The sequence below is a fragment of the Thamnophis sirtalis genome, unplaced genomic scaffold (assembly GCF_051295495.1).
Source record: "Thamnophis sirtalis isolate CommonGarterSnake01/CBP01778 unplaced genomic scaffold, rThaSir2_p1.2 scaffold_2, whole genome shotgun sequence".
In the NCBI taxonomy this organism is placed as follows: domain Eukaryota; kingdom Metazoa; phylum Chordata; class Lepidosauria; order Squamata; family Natricidae; genus Thamnophis; species Thamnophis sirtalis.
The window spans coordinates 6,583,259-6,603,636 of record NW_028261382.1 but is presented as its reverse complement, the minus strand read 5'-3'; the positions used below and the strand labels follow the sequence as shown (position 1 = coordinate 6,603,636).

The following is a 20,378-nucleotide window of genomic DNA, read 5'->3' as shown; positions in this document are numbered from 1 at the left end:
CTGATAGTTTATTATTAAAAAGAGCCGAGGTGGCACAGTGGTTAAATGCAGCACTGCAGGCTACTTCAGCTGACTGCAGTTCAGCAGTTCGGCTGTTCAAATCTCACCGGCTCAGGGTTGACTCAGCCTTCCATCCTTCCGAGGTGGGTAAAATGAGGACCCGGATTGTTGTTGGGGGCAATATGCTGACTCTGTAAACCGCTTAGAGAGGGCTGAAAGCCCTATGAAGCGGTATATAAGTCTAACTGCTATTACTATTGCTATTCACACAGTGTTTCATTGGAAAATACAAGCATCAGGATTATCTGTATTTTTCTGGTGGCTTCCTTTGTTCTCTCCCCCCCCTTCCCCCCGCCTAGAGGGATTCTTTAATTAAAATAGCATTCAGTACATTTCAACATTTCCAATGTCCTAAAAGAGAGTGATCTATAAAATGGTATAAACAAGTTTTTTTTTAAAAAAAATACTTTAATCCAGTTTCCTTCCTTGCAGCACTTTTTGATGCTGGCAACCTGAAATACTCTATTATAAAGTAAATCCATAGAAATAACTTCTGGCTTATAGATCAAAGATCTTTTTTGATGACTTCCAAAAATAGTCCCTTGGATTTACACTTGCTTCCTGTCCTATTCTGTCTCTGAAGGAATTGTTTGCTTGCTGGTTGTCTCATACATCGACTGGGGATGAGTTCTTCTAATCTCAAAGCTGATAGAAGACCGCATCCCTCATTAGCTTTACTTTATGCATAGGGCAAAGGGCGTCTACGCCGAGGCACCTATTCAAGCCCTACATCCCCAGCGGGAGTCCGGTTGCCCTCTATGGGGGATGCTCCCGAAGAGGCCCTGAGCAGCGAGGAGGCCATGGAGATGGAGGTCACCGAACAGCAGCAAGTAGCCATGCAGCAGGAAGAGAAGGTGCTGGCAGAGCAAATAGAGAGCCTGCAGAAGGAGAAGTGAGTCTTAAGTAACGGGATCAATGAAGCCTAAGTAGCTGGGCCAATCAGATGGGGGTGTCCACATCTGCTATATTTCAGGAAATGCTTGGCCCTTATCAATAAAGTTGGGTGCAGATTGAATATTGCGGGCATTATCTTAATTCCAGCAAGGAGAATATTCAGTGTTGAAATGAGGGGTCCTTGGTGCTCTCTGAGCCTGCTTGTTTTCTTGCGGACATCTCATTACCCAAACCAGGTAACATCATCAGTGCTGTTATAGCTTGATGATATTACCTAGTTGGGGCAACGAAACGTCTTCAAGAATACAACCAAACTCAGGACCTTAATAGTCCTTTATTTCTTAGCTTCTGCCGCTGTTTTTTTCCCCTCTATCCAGTTCTTTCTGTTTATTTTGTGTTTATTTCTCCCTGCAGGGAAGAACTAACTTTTGAGATGCTGGCACTGGAGCCCAGAGCCTCCGATGATGAAACCTTAGAGTCTGAGGCTTCGATTGGCACTGCCGACAGTTCAGAAAACTTGAATTTCGATTCCGAAGGCGCTATTTCTGACAAATCAGGTAAGTAAAATTTGTTGGAGAAGGTGCCTTAAAGGAGTCATCATTAGCACATGAAGTTTATCAATCAGTAGTATAGGTCTCATAGTATTCAGTTAAAACCTTACACTTGTTTGATCAAATCTGAGGAAGATTTGAAGAAAACAAGCTATATTCTGAAAACACTTACTGAAAATGTTCCCTCTAGACCAGTGTTTCTCAACCTTGGCAACTTGAAGATGTCTGGACTTCAACTCCCAGAATTCCCCAGCCAGCATTTGCTGGCTGGGGAATTCTGGGAGTTGAAGTCCAGACAACTTCAAGTTGCCAAGGTTGAGAAACACTGCTCTAGACAGTCTACAAATAAGCCACAATGTTTGATGGGAACCAGGAGAGTTTCTTTGGACTTATACCAGGAAATTTTGTCTCTTTGTCAGCACATTCTTACTGCCACTCTTAAACATCCTTGTTAAGGCCACACTTGGGATACTGCATCCACTTTTGGTCGCCACAATGTAAAAAAGATGTGGAGACTCTAGAAAGAGTGCAGAGAAGAGCAACAAAGAGGATTAGGGGACTGGAGGCTAAAATATATGAAGAACGGTTGCAGGAACTGGGTATGTCTAGTTTAATGAAAAGAGGGACTAGGGGAGACATGATAGCAATCTTCCGATATCTCAGGGGCTGCCCCAAAGAAGAGGGAGTCAAGTTATGCTCCAAGGCACCAGAAGGCAGGAGAAGAAGCAATGGGTGGAAACTAATCAAGGAGTGAAACAACTTAGAACTAAGGACAAATTTCCTGACAGTTAGAACGATTAATCAGTGGAACAGCTTCCCTCCAGAAGTTGTGAATGCTCCAACACTGGAAGTTTTTAAGAAGATGTTGGATAGCCATTTGTCTGAAGTGGTGTAAGGTTTCCTGCCTAGGCAGGGGGTTGGACTAGAAGACCTCCAAGGTCCCTTCCAACTGTGCTATTCTATTCTATTCTATCCCTTGTATCTCTTCCCTACCAGGCAGAACTTTAACCTTCAACCCGGCAAGACCCGGCAAGGCAGACGCGGTTGGTCCCTCTCGGTCCCGAAGGCAACTGCGCAAGCAGCAGGAGTCTGTGGACTCGGTGGATTCCTTGGTTTCATCTCCATCCCTCTCACCTTCTTCCTCCTCCTCCTGCCTGCCTCACGTGACAAGGAAACGATTCCAAATCTATTCCAAATCGCCTTTTTATCGAGCGGCTCCCTCTGGGGACGCCGGGGCACCGGAGCGATCGCCAAGTCACACCAAGGTCCTGGACGACCGGCCACAGTTCACCACCCGCGGGACATTCAATCCGGAGAAAGGCAAGCAGAAGCTGAAGAATGTGAAAATCTCCTCCCCTAAAGCCAAAGAACTCCCGGAGGGGTCTGCCGGGACGGGACGGAAGCGTCACCCCGAGGCTGCTGATTACATGAGCCCCCAGCAACTGGTGCTGCTAGGAAATAACGAGTTCATGGTATGATTTGGCTGCCGCGGCAAGCATCTCCTCCTCCATCGCACCTTTCCTCCACTTCAGTGCCATCTGCTGCCACTCCATTGTAGGACAACTGCTGTCCCCCAAGTCAGCATCTCCTCCCTATTTGTTGCTTGGAATCCTAGCATCGCATTGCCAGTGGAGAAGCGGGGGATCCCCCTCCTTCCATCTAGAACGAGCAGCCGGAGGAAAATTTCAGCTGTGGCCTTAGCTGACCTTTAGCCCTTTGGAACTCCGCGATTTCTCCACGAGTCAGGCTGGGAATTTGCAGTGAAACCAGCAGAGCTGGAGGGGAATGATGGCTGGCGCACCAGGTTTGGCCTTCCCCCTTTTTAATGGGCCGGGGAATCCGTGCCGGCCAGCTGAGAACATCAGGAGGGCAGCCGGAGTTCAAGAGGTGTTCTTGGTCCTTGAGTGTCAAAGCTCTTGACTTTGGGGTTAGGTTTTTGCACTGGGATTGAGGAGCAATGGACTTCCTAGAAGAAACGGTGGCAAGAAAAGGAGACTGAGGCCTTGGTTTGGGGCTGTTTATAATGCACTCCATGGCATTGTCAGATGTGGTGGGAAATGCTCATTTTCACTCAAGCACTTCTTAGATACATCAGGTGCACCTCCGTTGTGAACAAGAGTTATTTATCTAATCTAGTTTTCTTGGTTTAAACTTTTGGGTTGATGGTGTCAGAATAACCAATGCCAGTTTGATTCCAGGTAGGTCAAAGCCAAATATTTGTGCCGAATTTCCAGTAGCCATAATCACAACATAGGTCCTGTCCCTTTGGGGCAGAAAATCAGAGTCTTTTTAAGACTAAAAGAAAGTATTAGGGAACAGAAGCGTTTACTTTTCTGACTGTGTCTCTGGCCCAATTCCATGCTGGGAGCTGAGCAGGCTCTTTTAAGTTTCTTGACCAGCTGTGAAAACGGCACTCAAGCAAAACAAAAGCATAAGGAAAGCTGCTGTTGAAATCAGTCAGTTTAACAAAATGATTTAACGTCGCTTTCTTTGCTACACATCAGTATTAAACCGTGGCGCAATTTTTTATTTTATTTTATTTTTTAAAGTGAGAGACTACTTGAAGCTCTTTGTTAGTATTATGGTTACTGAAGTTCAATGTAAATATAACTTTTTATGTTTGTTTTCTTTTTCCACAATGTGGGACTTTATTAATGTGGGACATTTAAGCCAGAAAAGTATAAGGAGGAGCAGCAGGAGCAGGAGGCATGAGTTACTAAGAAGCAATTCTGGGATCTTTTCGGTGTGGAACAATAAAACGGCCGCCATGGTTTCCACCGGTATGACAATAGATCATTCCACCTGTATGTTGTGAAAAAACAAAATTGCTATGTTACAAATATAGAAGAAGAGCCCCCTCCTTGAGGGGTCTATTTAATGGTCTTTGGGAAGCCCTGTTTTTCAGTTAAACCCATCGCTGATTTGTTTTGATTGTACAGCAGACAAGTTAGACTGCGAAGCTCGACGCTTTTTTCGCCCTTGTCAAAAAGGACAGCGTTTTTGTGATCGTCTGCAGAGACTTGAGATCATTGCTTCTCTTTACAAACCACGCGCAGCTGTATTATTTGAAGGACAAGCCGATCCTGATACGTTTCTCATTTCCTACCTAAGAGGTTTGATTGACTTGGAGCGTTGCAGCTGTGAATGGTTTAAAACCCACCACCCCCTTTTTAAAAGTAGAAGGAAGCTACCCATTTATCTCGGAGCCTTTTAGGTCTGCTGAATCACAGTTGCGTCTCTCAAAAATGGACTTAAGTTATTTTAATCTGGCACCACATAAAGCTCTCGACCTAATCAAAGTATAAAGGCAGGCAGCGTTGTGACTCGTCAAACGTTGTTTTAAAGATCCAAGTTGAATAAGTCGGAATTGGCACTCTGACTTAACGGCAATGTCACTCCCATTAAGAAATCCCCCATGTTTATAAACAGTTTGTGTTACTATGAAGAGGCCTTATTCGAGATTTCAAAACGATTCTTTTCGATGACTGAAGATGGCGTTTGTTAGGTTGACCCTGTTTTGTTCAGCTGATGGCTGAAGAATCTCCTTGTGTTTTTCCTACTTCAGAAAGGCAAAACTTTCCCCTTCAAATCTTGATGTTGGGTCCCTCGTTTGCTCTTGAGGTTTAGGTGTTTTGAGTTTGTTTGGTTTTCCTGAGCGGAGTACATTTTCCCGATGGGCAGTTTGTGCAGAGAGAATGTCCAATCGATCGAGTTCCATTTTGAGGGTTTCGGGGGATTTCGCATACGCGAGGCATTTGACAGCAACCTCTTGAAATTGTTAGCAAGTGTAAAACTGAGCGTCCGTCTTCGTTCCAGTGTCTCCATTCCAGAAGAATCACGAAGATGCTTTTGCAGACCTGGTGAAGATTATCATTTTTCTTATTTTTCCTTGGAGTCTTAGAAGCTGCCGTGAGGCACCCAGTAGCGTTAGCCTCTAGTCTAGTTCAATGTTTCTCAACCTCTGGAAGTTTTAAGATGTGTGGACTTCAATTCCCAGAATTCCCAAGTCGACACATCTTAAAACATCCGGAGCTTGAGAAGCAGTGCTCTGATACCTGGTTTTTTCTTATAAATTCTGTGCAGGGCATAGCGTAATTCCAAGGACTCCTAATAAACTAGAAAAGGAAAGGTCAAGATTTTTTTAAGCAGGAGATAAGCAAATGGATCCTAAAGCTGCCTCTTTACCAAAAAAAGCACTTCCTCTCTCCCCCCCCCCTCCTCACACACACACACTCCAATCCAGGGGTGGATTCCGGGCGGCCGTACCAATAGTAGCCAGGAGCAGCGGCTATCGTACCGGTATGGTGGCTCGTTTGGCCCACCTGCCTGCCCGCATTCCATGGCTGTTTATAACACTACTGGCCTATTGCACACGCACGCACAGCGTGCAGCGCCTGTGTGACCTCCGCCGAGCAGCTGGGTGTCGCAGGGCAGTGACATGCGCATGCGTGCACAGCGCGCGTGCGCATCTAGGACACCCAGCCCCCGTGCACAGTGTACTGGCTGCGCTGGCGTCCGGAACCCACCACTGCTCCAATTCCTCCCCACATATATCACATTTACCATGCAAGCCTTACTCTTCCTCCAAGTATGTGCACCAAGACCTTTCCCTGCCCAGATTCTTCCTCCTTCCACCCTCGCCCTCCAAATGTCAGTTGATTTTTGTGCTGAGAAATTCCGGTCTTTGCCTCCTCCGATCCAGGGGGGCTAATTTCCCCCTTTTCTTCCAGTGTCAAGCTCTGTCCTTAGGATTGGTCTGGGAGCTTTGGAGGGGGAGCAGTCGATACCCAAGAGAGAGACTTTAGTTTGACTTTTTTTTTCTGAATTTCAGGCAGCAAGAAATCCCTGCTTGGGTTTCTACCTGCTTGCTGTCTTCCAGTTCTCCATCTTTTCTTTAGCATCTCCACCCCCGAAATCACCTGTAAAGTTTGTGGACCCAGCTCTGTCCCCCCCACCCACGATATTAAAGTGAATGTACTCCCCCACCCCCTCGGAAGGACATTGGCTGCATATAATTATTTTTAACAGAAATTTCTAAAAGTAATTTATAAGTATACTGAGTGTACATTTTAAAAGCAGACTATTGTATTGTAAAAGGATATACTGTCCTGTGTCACATTCTATAAATTTTACCTGTGAGAGAAGAATTCTATAAATGCTTTTATTTTGCTCATGACGTGCAGTTAACTGGGGTCAGCCAGCACACTTGTTTCATTTCCCATCTGAAAGGTTTGTTTTCTCCCCTTGTTAATGTTATTTTGTTACTTCCCCCAGCCCCCCGAAACAAGGCCGTCATATTTGAAGTGCAATTTGTGTAATATTTCATAAATGCAATACTATTCTATGGCTGTACAAAAACAACTTTATGAACAAATAACCCACCCGCCCATCCCGCCCCCAGCTTATTAAAGAACAAAAGAATGGAAAATAAAGTGATAGTGGCAGATGTGTTTCCTACCTGTTGATGTTTGTAGACGCCCAGCAAATATATTTTATTGCTATGTTCCTAGGGTGAAGGTTCCCCTCTCACCTATGTGCTAGTCGTTTCCGACTCTAAGGGGGTGGTGCTCATTTCTGTTTCTAAGCCGAACAGCCAGCGCTGTCCAAAGTCGTCTCCGTGGTCATGTGGCCAGCATGATCAAATGCCGAAGGCACACAGAACGCTGTTACCTCCCCACCAAAGGTGGTTCCTATTTTTCTACTTGCATTTTTATGTTCTTTCAAACTGCTAGGTTGGCAGAAGCTGGGACAAGTAACGGGAGCTCACTCCGTTATGCAGCGCTAGGGACTCGAACCGCCGAACTGCTGGCCTTCTGATCGTCAAGCTCGGTGTCTTAGCCCCTGAGCCATGCATCCCTAGACATGTTCCTAGAAGAATGCTATTTCAGTGTTTCTGCTGCTTCCCTGGTCTCCAGGCACCAATAATTGCTTAGAAAATTTGGTTGGTTTCTGAAGTCCTGTGAAATGCCTGCTACACTATCAATGAATACCCTTGCTGCTTTTCATTAAGAAGTGGATACAGATTCGAAAGAGTGCATTCCAAGGGACCAATTTCTTCCTCAAACGCTGAATATTAGTGTGGGTTGTCTGGATTTGATCTGGAAACCTAAATCCACTCTCTACAGTGTAATGGAGAGAGCATCGTTCCACTTTCCCATCCAGCCAAAGACTCTTCGTGTGGTTGATTTCACCGCTGCTGATTGCGGTCCACGGAAAATAGGCAACAAAGCCCATAAGCCAACGTGCTTCTTCCAGATGGGAGAAAAGAGCCTCCAGGCCCATTAAAACTCCACTCTTACCGAAGAGAAATTTTGATGCGTGAGCTACACAAGAAGCTTAGTGGGAAGATGACCGTGTTATCTCCCGAACGTCATGGAAACGGAACAGGGCAGCTCGAAGCCTAAACATAAACTTGGTCAGCAAACAAAATTGTGTGTTCTAAGGCAGGGGTCTCCAACCTTGGCAACTTTAAGACTTGTGGACCTCAACTTCCAGAGCAAAGCTGGCTGAGGAATTCTGGGAGTCTTAAAGTTGCCAAGGTTGGAGACCCCAGTTTTACAGGAGTTCCAATCCCAAGCAATAATACAAGCTATTTATTAACATTTATACAAGATAGCTAACGAAGTCTTCTCTGCCGATAGCCATCAGCCTAAGAAGAGGATCAGATCTGTTTCTCTCAAGCTAGACGGGAGTTTTACTTTTAGCTCATTTTTACCTGTCCAGTTTTTATTGCCAGAATATGATATGGAAAGGTGGCCTATGGGCATAGTTGAATAAAATAAAGATTAACTACTCTTGTGTTCCATATCCAAGCTAACAAAATGCCTCAGTCAGGAACATGGAACATGATTTTCTTACCAAGAGGCACTTCCGCTGTTTTCTGACAGAAAACTTGAGCTTGGTAGTCCTCGACTTACGGCCACAATTGAGCCCAACATTTCTGTTGCTAAGCGAGACTGTTGTGAAGTGAGTTTCGCCCCCCCACTCTACACTCTTTCTTGCCACAGTTGGCAAGTGAATCACAGCACTTGCTAAGTGAGTAACACGGCTGTTCAGGGAATCTGGCTTCCCCGTTGACTTTGCTTGTCAGAAGGTCGCAAAAGGTGATCCCATGACCCCAGGACGCTGCAACCGTTATAAATACGAGTCAGTTGCCCAAGCGGCTGAATTTTGATGACGTGACAATGGGGACGTGGCAACAACCGAAAGTGTGAAGGACAGTCATAAGTCACTTTTTTCAGTGTAGTGGTAAGTTCAAATGGTCACTGAATGAAAGGTTGTATGACAAGGACTATCTGAACGTAACCATACTATTGCTTTAATCGAATGTAGAGCAACTGACGGGTTCCGGAGTCAATTCAATAGTTCAACGCTACAGTTCAACGGTATCATTCCCGCACTGTTGTCTCTCGTACTAGTGAATCAGAAGCAGTTCTTATGCTGTCGGATGCCTTTTACAGTTGAATGACTTGGACTAGAAGACCTCCAAGGTCCCTTCCAGCTCTATTCCGGATACCAGCACTGTCTGTTATCACTTAAAAGGCTTCCAGCCCAAATCCCAAAACATCTGGACGGCTTACTCTATCTCTCCTCCTGCTTGCATTTCGGGATCCAGGCTTTCAAACAGAGGAACCCGCTTAGGAATTTCAACCACTCCCCCAAAACTTTGCCTGTTTAATTTTTGAACATGTCACACAGCAGCTTCTCCATAGGGGTGTTCCCAATGGTTCTGCGGAAAAAGAGAACCTCGATGCGTTCCGAAGTAATAAATTTCAGCGAAGGCAGCAGCAGTAGTAATTTTCCAAACCTAGGCAGTGACACAGAAAGACGTAGCTATTTCACCAATCGTGCAAAACTAGAATTGTACCAAAGAGTCAGGAGAATACCCAAAAGTCAAAACTAAAATTTGTAATCCGATACCCCAAATTTAACCAGGGTGCCGCTGAAGCTCTGAATAATAAAGCCTCTGCTCAGAATCTCTCAAAAATTTCTATCATCTTACTTTTGCTGAAAGAATATACCGTATTTTTCGGAGTATAAGACGCACCTTTTCCCCCCTCAAAAAAGAGGGTGAAAATCTGGGTGCATCTTATATACTGAATACAGCATTTTTGCCTCCTGAAACCCTGCCCCTTCACCAAAATGGCCATGCATAGCCTTTAGGAGGCTTTCAGAGTGTTCCTGGGGGCTGGGGAGGGCAGAAATGAGCAAATAACAGGCTGTTATCCATGCTCTCTTTTTTTTTTTTGACAAAAAATGAGCCCGTTTTTGTGAAAAACAGACTGTTTTTTGCTTGTTTTTGCCCCCCCTCCCCAGGAGCACTCTACAAACCGCCTAAAGGCTATCCATGCCCCCTTTTTTTGCAAAAAAAAAAAAAAAAACCAGGGCCGTTTTTGGGAGTTTTGCAGAGTGCAAAAACTTTTTTTTTTTAAATTTGCCTCTTCAAAACCTTGGTGCGTCTTATACTCCGGTGCGTTTTATACTCCGAAAAATACAGTATATAAAAAGGAGGTTTTTGCTTTTTTAAACAAAATTCTGAGCGGACATAATAATATTAAGAGAACTTATTGTGATGTAATGATTAAGGCATTAGCAACCAGGAGACTGGGAGTTCTAGTGCTGCTTTAGGCACAAAGCCAACTTTTCGTCCAGTCACTCTTTTTGCAATCTTATAGGAGGCAATGTGAAACCATTTCTGGAAAGTCTTGTCACGATAACTGCAGGGACAACTCCAGGCCATCACCAGTGATCAAAAACTGGGTTGAAGGCACACACAAAAACAAAATTAAAATAGATTTTGGGACGAAAATGGAGAGAGCACAGAAAATAACTCATATCTCTAGGTACCTGACTGGCTGACTAGGATAATGTATATGAGTGTGTTGTCCCAGCATCACCTGTGACTGATCCTGCAAATTTTCTACCTGGTCTGGATCCTTCAGTCCTCTTGTTTCTTAAAAGAAAAAAAGAAAAACTTGAAATTCAAGTAGTGCTACTTTGATAAACAGATTTTTATCGTTGGTGCAAAGTCTTACATTCTCCAGGTCTGAGATAATTATATAAAATCGTTACTAATTAGTATAGGTTCTATTCTCTAAATTTCAGAATACACAAAGTCATGCACAAATGTGCTCACACATACAGTGTGTGTTTGTGTGTGTGTGTGTGTTATATGCAACATCGATTGAATTTTCAAATAAGAGATTAAGCAGAGCAAGAAATGTAATCTAGACAAAATCACGAGATAAGCAAAACGAAAGAAACAAAGGCTAATCATCGTTCGAATCGGTGTAAAGTCTAGACCAGTGTTTCTCAACCTTGGCAACTTGAAGCTGTCCGGACTTCAACTCCCAGAATTCCCCAGCCAGCGAATGCTGGCTGGGGAATTCTGGGAGTTGAAGTCCAGACATCTTCAAGTTGCCAAGGTTGAGAAACACTGGTCTAGACTGTAAAATTGTGTAGTTCTCCATGAAGATTGGCATTTTGGTTCCCTTAACATTCCTTTAACTTTGCCTATAATCCAGATGTGCTTCTCCCCCCCCTCCCCCATCGCCACCACTCCACTCACCTGGTTTAAAGAGAACAATGGCCTTCATGCAGGCAAATTCAGTGGGATCCACCGCCAGGGTTTTGAAGCGTGCAATTATTTCTTGCATCGCACAGATGTCCGTTCCTCCAGACACCACCTTGGGGTGGAAGGTGGAGGTCAGCTCTGACAAAGAGAGGAGGGGGCAGGTTTCCAGCGGCAAGGACCACTGGATAGCACAAAGCAGGAACAATTCACTCCAAGCTTCTTCCAGTAAAATCACCTGCAAGCAACAGGACACGGGAGTTGAGTCCTTAAAAATCTTTGGGACAGGTGTGCTGCAGTCATTCCTGTTCCCGAATAAACCTTGTAGGTATTTCAGCTAAAACAGCCAGATTTTTTCCCCTTCTATAATCCTCCTGTTGGTATTTCATTCATAAAACAATAGCCCCAACTGTGAGCGGTTTTCACCAAACCCATAACTCCAATCTTCCTTGACCATGGCATCAGGGGTGAACTGGTAGCGGAAATTTTGAGTAGTTTGGAGAACCGGTAGCAGAAATTTTGAGTAGTTCGGAGAACCGACAAATGCCACCTCTGGCGGGCCCCAGAGTGTGGTGGAAGTGGAGATTTTGCAGTATCCTTCCCCTGCCACGCCCATCAAGCCACACCCACCAAGCAACACCACGCACACCACACCCACAGACCCACAGGTAGTAAAAAAAAATTAGAATTTCACCACTGCCATATGTGTGTCGGGCCCAAAACTGAGTCTTTCAACTGAGTTCTTTCCCATTTCACGCCTATAGACAAAATCTTGCCAGTTTGAAGCCTCTACTACGGTATACTCTGGGAACTATTGAGGAGGAGCTGTCTCTACCTCCTTTCTCTCACAGAAAATATCTGAGCTGAGTTCCCTCTTCTAAATGCATTCTCCCCCCGCCCCCACCCCGGAATCTGCTTCCTACCACGTTCCACCCATCTCCACACTGCATTCCATCACACATGCCAGTCACAGCTGCAAGATTCCTTTAATATTCCCCATGATGGTTTTTCTCTTGATCTGTTTCCAGTGAATCTCTTTTAAATGTGCCGTTCTATTTAAGCATCCCAAGCTCCGAATTAACCGGTATATAGAAAATTTGCAAGTATAAAGACTTCCCCTTGCAAATAAAGATTTGCAAGGGAAAGCCCTACAACAGAAGTCCCAACGGCTATATCAGTTGCACCCAATGAGAAGAACTGGACTTCCTTTTCGTCTCCCCTAAATGTCAAAACGTTGCAGGCTGATAGGCGTGCATTATATCCTAAATTTCTTTCCCCCGCAGCCTGAAGATGAGTCTGAACAGGACACAATGTAGTGCGGTGGTTGAGTTTAGCAACACCACATCTGGACCCTTGTGGTTCTTCAGAATTAAAAAATGACAACGAACAGGAACCAATCGCAGTCTTTCTCTCTGCCAGGCAGCGTCTCCCGAAGCCCCTTCGCCTTCTCACACCTTGACCCCCCCCAGTGAAGAGTGCACGATGACAGATCGTTTGCCCTTCAACCAGTATATAGACAAATTTGCAAGTATAAAGACCATTGTGTTAATTCCGTCTCAGTAACCTGCCTTTCTTGGAGACTTGCTTTCTCGCTGGCTCAACTGCCACTCAACTCATCCTGGCTAAAGCTATTGATTCCCCAGGAGGCTCTTACCTGATCTCGAAAAGGTAAGTTTGAGAACACAGGAAGGTTTTTTGCCCATTTCACAGCCATGAAGAGGAGTCGGGCAGAGATTTCGTACACACTTTCGGGACCGGCAGCCGGATGCGGGGACCGGGGAGCTTCCGTCCCCCCATGTTCCGGTTCATTAGTGGTCACGTCGATGTTTTCCTCTGCTGCGAAGACAAACAGCCCATCGGTATCGTCTTTAGCAGTTACAGTGGTGAGTTGCAGGCGGTACGCCCCAGTACAGGCGTACCGGTGCCTGTCGAGAGCACTGGGTACCGTTCTGGTACCGTGCTCCGGAGGGCCCGCCTGCCCGCCCAAGTGCCTTACCTGTATTTGAACTCTTCGGCGCTTCCGTGCACTGCGTGCACGTAAGGTGCCTGCGTGACGCTCCGCTGAGCAGCTGGAGCATCGCGGAGGCGTCACAGAGGTAAGGACACATACGTGTGCTGTGCACGTGTGCATGTGGGAGACACCGGGCCCCATTGCACCATACCAGTTGCAACAGGATCCGGAACCCACCACTGGGCAGATAGTAAGGTTTGCAAGTAGGCGCGATTCAGAAGAGGTTGAAGCAGAACTGTCACTATTTAAGCCCCAAGTATCTCTTGATGTGCCATTTCCTGTTGGGACCATTGTATCGGCTGTGCCAACATCTCTTTTGCTATCCCACCTGGACTTCTATTTGGGGGAAGGAAATACTACATACTGTGATATTTAGGGGCAGTACCAGGGTTGGTATTCACTTACCTTCCCTACAGTTTGCAAATGTGAGTGCATGCACTCAGCTTTCCGTACATGCACTTTTGGCGGAAAAAAAGGGCCTAAATGGGATGCCATAGAGCCAGGGCAGGTCTCTGAATTCATCCTAAATCTTAAGCTTATCCCGGAGAGCTAGGACTGCACCAGCAGGGGGCGCTGTTGCTTCCAGATCTTCAATTCTGCGGAGTAGCTTCACCCCCCCCCATTGTTAAGGGTCCCTTCAGGCAGACCTTCTCCCTTGTCCCTCACTCAAGCGCCAGCCACCTACCATCCTCTGGCTCCAACTTGGCACAGGTCTCCGCCGTCATCAGGCTGGCCATGAAACGGTGGTTGTTGGGGGGAATTAACGCTTGGCTCCGCAAAACCCCACTTGCAGAGCAGCCGGGGGGGACCCTGTGGCTCTGCAGGGAAGGGTGGGGTGGTGTCGGAGCCCCCTGGGTGGTGGCCACATGTTCCGGCTGCTGTTCCGAATGCAGGTCCGTGGAGTCCAGGTGGACGTGAGCCGTGCTGCGCGGCTGGCGTTCGTTCTGAACCGCTGGAAGCAGAGGAAGGTCAGGATAAGCACCAAAGTGGGCAGAGAAGGTTTCATTTCCTCCCTTTGAGTGTGTTCAGCTAACAGAAGCGATTGAGATGATTGGATCCCCAGTAGTTTCAAGCCCTTATGCTCCTGGTTTCCAAAACCACAGGTGGCCCAAGGTCTATGGTGGGTCTCCAACCTCTAATCTGGCTACTTCACCGCTATTCCATCTCGACTGTTGGGCTGAAAGAGAAAGCATTCCAGGTCCAAAGTCCCCCAAAGAATTCTCATGGTTAGGGAGGGACTAGGACCTGCGTCTTCCCCCTCCTAATTTGAACCCATCACTGGTTCTTGGAGCTCCAGAGAGACTCCGAATTCTGGACCTTCCTTAGACACGGAAGCCAGATGGAGGACCTTTGGCTGGTCGCTCTCAGCTCAAGCCACCTCACAAGGTTGGCATGGTGGGAAAAACAGGAAGAAGGGGCATTCCATACAAAATAAGGTAAAGGTTCCCCTCGCACATATGTGCTAGTCGTTCCCGACTCTAGGGGGCAGTGCTCATCTCCGTTTCAAAGCCAAAGAACCAGCGCTGTCCGAAGACGTCTCCGTGGTCATGTGGCCGGCATGGCTAAACGCCCGAAGGCACACGGCACACTGTTACCTTCGCACCAAAGGTGGTTCCTATTTTTCTACTTGCATTTTTTACATGCTTTCAAACCCTAGGTTGGCAGAAGCTGGGGCAAGGAATGGGAGCTCACTTCGTTACGCGGTGCTAGGGATTCGAACCGCTGAGCTGCCGACCTTTCTGATGGACAAGCTCAGCCTCTTAGTCCCTTGTACAAAACAAAGTGGGATATAAATATATCATTAATGAATTCACACATCTTCAAGGCACCAGGTGGGGAAAGTTTGCCTGTAAGATCTGCTTGCGAAAGACTTCCAGGTGAAAGATCAACCGAGAATCAGCCCTTTCCCCCCAGATTCAGGTTTACCATCTTTGTTCATTCCCGCCTGGAGACATTTCTTCAAGCGACAAGCTTGGCACTGGTTTCGGTGCGCTTTGTCCACGGGGCACATTGCACTGCCAATCTGGCACCTGTCAAGAGGACAAGATGAGGTTTGAGGTTTATTAGATTTGTATGCCGCCCTTCTCCCAAAGGACTCAGGGCGGCGTACAACATTAAAAGAAACACATACTACAAAAGTTAAAAAGAAATTAAATAGGATATCCCCAAACCCAATTAAAATTAACAATGACACATTTTTTTAAAAGAATTAAAATTAAAATTAATAATAATCAATACTTTGATTTGTTTCGTTCAGGCCAGGCTGGCTTGCTGGAAAAGCCAACTTTTTAGGGCGCGTCGGAAGGACCGGAGGTTGGGGATTATACGAAGCTCCGGGGGCAGCTCATTCCAGAGGGAAGGTGCTCCCACAGAGAAGGCTCTCCCCCTGGGGGTCACTAGCCGACACTGTCTGGCCGACGGTACCCTAAGGAGGCCAACTCTGTGGGATCGCACTGGACGATGGGAGGCTACCGGTGGCAGTAGGTGGTCTCGCAGGTACCCTGGGCCTAAGCCATGGAGCGCTTTAAAGGTCATAATTAGTACCTTGAATCGCACCCAGAAGACAACCAGCAACCAGTGCAGGCCGCCTAAAAGGGGTGTAACATGGGACCACCTAGGTACCCCCATGATAACCTGCGCAGCCGCATTCTGGACCAGTTGAAGCTTCCGGGTGCTCTTCAAGGGCAGCCTCATGTAGAGACCGTTACAGTAATCCAGGCGAGAAAGGACGAGGGCATAAGGGATAAGATTCTATTAGATGCACCTGCCAGAATTCAAGATTTTTGGAGGCGATGGGGGTCATGTGCTATGGAAAAGAAATGTATGTTCCAATAAAAATAAAAACTGAAAGAAAATCTAGATCCAGAGCTACAGCAATCCTGTGAGTTCCCTGAAAGTTGCTGCCACAGAGCAACGAAATGTTTCTAGAATCACTTCGTCTACATCGACTTCTTTAATGTTGAAATTGGTCCTCTGGAAGCCAAGAGGCACACCAAGCATTGACGTTTCAGTGCTGAGAAGTAAATTGGTGCCTTGGATTTGAGATTAGGGCAGGAAATGTTCCATTGACACCTGAAAACTAAAAAAATAGCATGACTAGAGGAGCAGGAGAAGGGACACAGTGGCTCAGTGGTTAAGATGCTGAGCTTGTCGATCAGAAAGGTCGGCGGTTCGAATCCCTAGCGCCGCGTAACAGGGTGAGCTCCCGTTACTTGCCCCAGCTTCTGCCAACCTAGCAGTTCGAAAGCACGTAAAAAATGAGAGTGGAAAAATAGGGACCAGCTTTGGTGGGAAGGTAACAGCGTTCCGTGCGCCTTTGGTGTTTAGTCATGCTGGCCACATGACCACAGAGACATCTTTGGACAGCGCTGGCCCTTCGGTTTTGAAACGGAGATGAGCACCATCCCATAGAGTCAGGAAGGGCTAGCACATATGTGCGAGGGGAACCTGCACCTATACCTTAGAGGGGCAGAGGAGATTAAGATGTATCACACAACTGGTGGTCACAACTCACAGGCTCCTAAAAGTGGGGTCAGAGACAAGAACGCAAAACTCAGGAGGTCCCTTCACCTCGTCCACCAAATTCGGCACATTGCAATGAGTGAATGCCCTTTCTCCATGCAATACTAGAGTAGTACAAACAGGAGGTAAACTGATGTAGGACAAATGATGAAACCCTCAGGACTAGTGGTCTATTTAGCACTGAATTGTATGCTCCAATTCTCCAAAGCCCAGAAAGGATTTGTTTTGGGGGTTCCCCTAAAACTAGAAATAAAATTAAATTGACCAAGGATGGACCCTCCATCCTTTATTGGCTCAGATGACCCATCTGTACCAGAGGGACTCACATTGGGAAAGCCCTACAACAGATGCCCCTACAACTGCTGTATCCGTTGCTCCCAATGAGAAGAACTGGACTTCCTTTCCTTCTCCCCTAAATGTCAAAACGTTGCAGGTTGATTGGCGTGCTTTATATCCTAAATTTCTTTCCCCTGCAGCCTGAAGATGAGTCTGAACAGGACACAATGTAGTGCGGTGGTTGGGTTTAGCGACACCACATCTGGACCCTTGGGGTTCTTCAGAATTAAAAAAAAATGACAATGGACAGAAGCCGATCGCAGTCTTTCCCTCTGCCAGGCAGCGTCTCCCGAAGCCCCCTTCACCTTCTCACACCTTGACCCCCGGTGAAGAGTGCACGATTATAGATCGTTTATCCTCCCTCTACTCCCAACAACTGTGTCCATTTTACCTGTAAACCAGCTTCCGTCGGACGCTGCGTTTGAAGAAACCGCTGCAGCCGTTGCAAGCGTAGATGCCGTAATGCTTCCCACTGCTGGTGTCACCGCATACTTTGCAAAGCAATACGGGGCTCCCTGCTTTGCCAGGTGCCAGACTAAGCTCTACACAGGAGGGAGAAGAGGACAGTTAACAGCCGGACAAATGTAGCATCCAAACAAAGGAGACAAAGCCAACAGATTTTCAACAGAAAATGTAGACGGAACCTTCAGTTGATAGTTCCTCTCTACATTGCAGGAGCTTATGCTTGCCCTGTTGCTCTTATTTTTTTTTTAACCTTGATTTGTTTTATAGTTATTGACTTATTTTCCAGGTTCAGGTTGTAATAATGGACAGATGTAGACAAAAAAAAAAAAGCAAATTCCTATCTTCTATCCATCCAGAGAAGACGGGGGAGAACTTTTCATGGTTCAGCCATTTCCTTGCCCACATTTCGAAGTAGGTGGTCCATCCATCCCCATCTTTTTTTTTTAAAGTAATCTTTATTAGTTATACATTTTTTTAAAGAGTAAAACGTACAAATACAAATACAATTTTAAACATACAACCCCCCTCCCCTCCCCCCCCGCAGTGACAGTCATTCACAGCCCAACTTTTTTCTTTCCTTCCTCATTGTTAGGTCTCTAAGCCACATCTTCTCATTACAAAATTCAGGGATCTATTACAATACCCATGTTCACTTTTAACTTTCCCCGTTTTAAGTCCCTGCTGTTCTCCTTGTCGCCCACATATACCATAGGTTCCAGCTAAGGTAATGTTCCGTTTCTCCTTTGTCCCTCAGCCAACCCGTCATTCTGTCCATTTCTGCACATTCATAGATCTTTTTAATTATAGCATCTTCCGACGGTATGGTAGTGGATTTCCAAAATTTACCGGGGCAAGCATGGAATGGAGACCCGAGAACCTTCTACTAAGCATTAAACCAGAACACATGAGCAATTCAATATGGCATTTGAGCCTACATATAATTGTGGCCGCAAGAATAACTTATGCACAATTTTGGAAATCCATCCATCCCCATCTTAATTGTACTGGCCTGAAGATTCTCCCAGGTGCCCTGATACTCTCTTAGCAACTAAAGAAGAAATGGCACCCTACAACGTTCAGCATCTACAATAGCAGAGCCATCGTCTGAACTTGACCAACTCTTAATTAAATTCCCAAACGAGTTGATGAATAATAACCCAGTTGAACAACAAGACACTATGTCAAATAAATAAATAAATAAATAAATAATAAAGAAAGAAATAAATAAATAACCGTCAACGACTTCTTCAGCTCCAACCACAATAATACACGGGCAAATAATCGATACAAACTCAAGGGAAACTGCTCGAAACTCGAATGTAGAAAATGCGACTTCAGCAGCAGAGTGGTCAACGCCTGGAATGCTCTACCTGACTCCGTTGTTACATCCTCAAACCCCCCCCCCACAGCTTCAACCTCAAACTGTCCAGCGTGGACCTCACCCCATTCCTAAGAGGTCCGTAAAGGGGCATGCATAAGCGCGCCAACGTGCCTACCGTCTTTGTCCTAACAACCCCATTTATTCGTATCCATTTCATGTATTCATAATCATGTTTTTAAACCTATATCTGTTAATACATGCCTGACGAAATAAAGAAATGGATAAATAAAAATATTGAACGGGAACCCCCAGCGTGGTCTCTGCTCCACAGATTGCCTATCGCTATCTGAGCCACAGGGAAGAAAGACGATTTGAGGCCACGGGAAGTAACTTTGCCACCACGCTTAAGGATATCGCTGAACTTCCCAGAAGGATTGGCAGAACTGCCTGCCAATTCCTGCGCTTGGGTGAGCTGCTTTTGGCCCCAAATGAAAGGGGGAAAAAACGTGGTCTGAAGAATTGTGACACCATCACTTACCCAACTGGTTGCTCTCCATCCCTCTGTTCACCAACGACTTCACTGGGGAGGCAGTCATAACAGTGGCTGATGATCCGTGGGACAAGGGAATTGGGCTCACGGGTTCTTTTTTGAGTTCTGACTTCTTCGGTTTTGAATTGGAGGCCCAAATGCAGGAAACTCTCCAGGTTTTTCCTCAGACGAGGCTGGGATAAATTACTAGAAGAACGGCCTTCGGTGTAGACTCACTCAAGTCTGCTCCAAACCTCTTAACGGATCGTCCTCCAGACCATCACAACCTTGTGTGTGGATGCTTCATGTGTGCTTGGTGTGTGCTATGCTCAGTGTGCGAGTCCTTCCTCTTCGGGTCTCCGGTAGTGTAGCAGGAAAGATTAGTCATTAATGCTGTGTAAGCAGTTGCCTGTCCGTCATCCTCTTAATCTTTAGTTTTCGAAGGTGGGACCATGAGCTCCATAATCAAAGAACGAGAAAGATTTCTGAAGATTTCTGTCAGCGAGCTCAGGAGGACAGCAGAATGCGATGGCCCCCACCCCCATCTTGACAGGGACTCTGGCCGCAACCATTTCTACGCCCTCCGGCTTCACACAACTGCCACTAACTTGTGTCCTTGGAGATTCCTTTTTGGAAGATTCATTTATTGGCTCGCCAAATAGGCAGGGTGAGGGCCGCTCAAGTTCCCAAGACGTTAGATCTTCTTCTGCTCTGATTCTACCACGTTGTCCTTGTCTCTGGTTCCTCCCCAGGAGCAAAGAGTTTGAAAAAATCCACTCCACCTACAAGCACAGCTGCTGATCCCAACTGAATATTTCATAAGGCAGGTTTTTTTTTTTCCAGCAAGAAGAACATACCACCTCGGCGAGCAGGTTCTGTATTATTGATGAAGGGAAAGGTGAGGCAGAAGCAATTGCGACACAGAAGTCAGGATATACGGCTCGTATTTATTTATTTAGAGATTTCATATTGCCGCCTACTCGCACATGGCGACTCAAGGCGGGTTACAAAAGACACAAAAGCACAATATAAAAGAAATAAGAAGGAAAATAAGAAACACTCCCCCCCCCCACAGACACAGTGGTGGATTCAGCCGGTTCGCACCAATCCGGGAGAAC

General features: G+C 46.2%; 2 protein-coding genes across 7 annotated transcripts in view; one reads left to right on the top strand and one right to left on the bottom strand.

The window, feature by feature from the left end:
• Nucleotides 1-6,957, top strand: part of MYO9A (myosin IXA) — a 102,240-nt gene extending 95,283 nt beyond the window's left edge. For all 6 annotated transcript variants that reach the window (XM_087704158.1, XM_087704155.1, XM_087704157.1 and 3 more), the window contains 3 exons: nucleotides 750-952; nucleotides 1,369-1,511; nucleotides 2,502-6,957. In XM_087704158.1, coding sequence (XP_087560284.1) covers nucleotides 750-952; nucleotides 1,369-1,511; nucleotides 2,502-2,983 — 828 coding nt within the window. In that variant the 3' untranslated portion in view covers nucleotides 2,984-6,957. The remainder of the gene's footprint in view (nucleotides 1-749; nucleotides 953-1,368; nucleotides 1,512-2,501) is intronic.
• Nucleotides 6,958-8,146: 1,189 nt separating this feature from the next.
• NR2E3 (nuclear receptor subfamily 2 group E member 3) lies at nucleotides 8,147-19,364 on the bottom strand. Its single transcript, XM_087703630.1, has 8 exons — nucleotides 19,270-19,364; nucleotides 17,337-17,487; nucleotides 15,014-15,117; nucleotides 13,773-14,039; nucleotides 12,731-12,912; nucleotides 11,074-11,314; nucleotides 10,353-10,458; nucleotides 8,147-9,312 (listed from the first exon to the last, which is right to left on the bottom strand). Exons 1-8 carry the CDS (start codon nucleotides 19,325-19,327, stop codon nucleotides 9,180-9,182), a joined length of 1,242 nt encoding a protein of 413 aa, XP_087559756.1. The 5' UTR covers nucleotides 19,328-19,364; the 3' UTR covers nucleotides 8,147-9,179.
• Nucleotides 19,365-20,378: the final 1,014 nt, after the last annotated feature.

Excerpts from the sequence above, each read along its gene's own strand:
- NR2E3 (XM_087703630.1), bottom strand. The coding sequence starts at position 19,327 with ATGACTGCCTCCCCAGTGAAGTCGTTGGTGAACAGAGGGATGGAGAGC. Across the intron at positions 15,118-17,336 it reads CGACGGAAGCTGGTTTACAG|GTGCCAGATTGGCAGTGCAA; the intron begins GTAAAATGGACA and ends TCCTCTTGACAG. Across the intron at positions 12,913-13,772 it reads CAAGTTGGAGCCAGAGGATG|CAGAGGAAAACATCGACGTG; the intron begins GTAGGTGGCTGG and ends TTGTCTTCGCAG.